Here is a 1,861-nt window from a genome sequence, read left to right on the forward strand (position 1 = left end):
ACCTTCAAGTGCCAAGTAATATCTGTATATAACTGTCATTTGTTACACAGCAGAAAGATAAAATAAATACAGGAATCATATAAATAATTTAGCCATTTTTTATCAACAAGGTTTATCAAAAAAATTCAATTTATCTACATTTAAACTACGTCAAACTACATTTTAACTACAACTCCTCTACATATGAATAACAGGACTACAGTTCTAACACAGTTAAACTACATATTCACTACAATCTGGATACAATTTACGTTGAATGCATTCTTTATTAATATCAGTTTTTTTGTATACAGTAAATATTAAAGTTTAACTATTCTATAAAAAAAAGACAACTTTAGATGCTTGACAGAATACATAAAAACATAAATAGTGCAGATACACAAATTGATGTTTATACTTCTTATTCATCTTCAAAAACTTAAACAATTACACAAGAAAATCCGATAATTTGAGCTCACTAACATTTATTTTGAATAACTATTCTAACTACATGATATTCATTTCTTTTTCGACGCATTCTTGCAAGTTCTTTTGTTATGCCCTTCACCTCCACAATTACCACATGACACCTTGTATTTCTTTGACTTTGTTTCATCAAATGTTTTATATCTTTCCTTGTGAGGTCTCCCTGGTTGCCTTTTATCTCCCGCCGGTGGCTTTACTACCTCATCCAAAATATGTTGTGGCACTTCCCATTTGCCTTCATCAGGAAGAGGATTTACTGGCATTTCATAGGTAAGCAGAAGGCTCTTCCTTGTGTAATACGGAGAGCAATAGTTTTCGTATGTTTCATTCCTATGCCTTAATGCTGCCAAAGCATGCACACATGGAAGTTCATCAAGTTGGAATTGTCCACAACTACATTTCTTGTTTTCTAGACACACAATGTACCGCTTCACACCATCTAACACAGTATGTATATGATCTGTTGAAGCCCTCACCTACAATTGAAGACCAAACAGAAATAATAATACATCAATCATTAAAATGGATTATCAACAATTTACCTACAAATCAGCAACAAATATATTACAGCTCATCTACAAACTATTATTACCGACAATTTGACTACAGTTTAACTACAATCTGGAAAAACTGCAGCTAGTACTTTTTTGATTCTACTGCACCAAAAAAAAATATCTTACCCTTAGTTTCTGAGATAATGTACTGTTGTCTTCCAATTCTTTGTTGTATTTGTGACCAAGGTATGTGAAAGTACCCTTTGCCTTCGATAACTTTTCTTTTGTCCAACGTTCAAGAAGAGTCCTCATATACTCAAATAGATCAAATATTGGAAGCTCTCTTGCATCTTTTGTTACAGCATTCAACGACTCGACAATGTTTGACGTCATAGTAAAAGTTCTATTTACCGTTGCATGTACTCTTGACCATCTATGATAGCCAATATCATATAGGTAAGACTTTACACGCATGTCTACCTCTTCAATCTTCAACATCCTTTCATTAAATTCATCCATAGTGTATGACCGTGCTGTAGCAAAGTACAATTCATGTAATTGTAGATGTCCCTTCTTAAATTTTGACCTTATATTTGTCCATATATGCCACATGCAAGAGTAGTGTGCCAATCCCAGATAGACAACTGATGTTGCCTTCAGTATACTCTCATGCCTATCTGAAACAACACACATTGAAGGTCTTTCACCATATGCCTCCTTGAATTGCTCAAAGAACCACTTTCAAGACGCGTCGTTTTCAGAATCAACCACAGCATATGCCAAGGGAAAAATAGTACCTACATTTTTAAGACATAAAATATGATTAAATAACAACTACAATATATATTGAGAAATATAGACATGTTAACTACATTCTTTTATATAACTACAAAATAACTACA

General features: G+C 33.0%; 1 protein-coding gene across 1 annotated transcript; it reads right to left on the minus strand.

The window, feature by feature from the left end:
* Positions 1-497: 497 nt before the first annotated feature.
* On the minus strand, positions 498-1,652 carry LOC142172759 (uncharacterized). Its single transcript, XM_075236439.1, has 2 exons — positions 1,146-1,652; positions 498-941 (listed from the first exon to the last, which is right to left on the minus strand). The coding sequence occupies exons 1-2, from the start codon at positions 1,650-1,652 to the stop codon at positions 498-500; spliced, it is 951 nt and encodes a 316-aa protein (XP_075092540.1).
* Between the last annotated feature and the right edge of the window lie 209 nt (positions 1,653-1,861).

Source organism: Nicotiana tabacum, chromosome 18 (genome assembly GCF_000715075.1).
Source record: "Nicotiana tabacum cultivar K326 chromosome 18, ASM71507v2, whole genome shotgun sequence".
In the NCBI taxonomy this organism is placed as follows: domain Eukaryota; kingdom Viridiplantae; phylum Streptophyta; class Magnoliopsida; order Solanales; family Solanaceae; genus Nicotiana; species Nicotiana tabacum.

Bases quoted from the DNA above. Each gene is read 5' to 3' on its own strand.
- LOC142172759 (XM_075236439.1), bottom strand. From the start codon at position 1,652: ATGTGTGTTGTTTCAGATAGGCATGAGAGTATACTGAAGGCAACATCA. The intron at 942-1,145 runs GTAAGATATTTT...CTTCAATTGTAG, and splicing joins CATTATCTCAGAAACTAAGG to GTGAGGGCTTCAACAGATCA.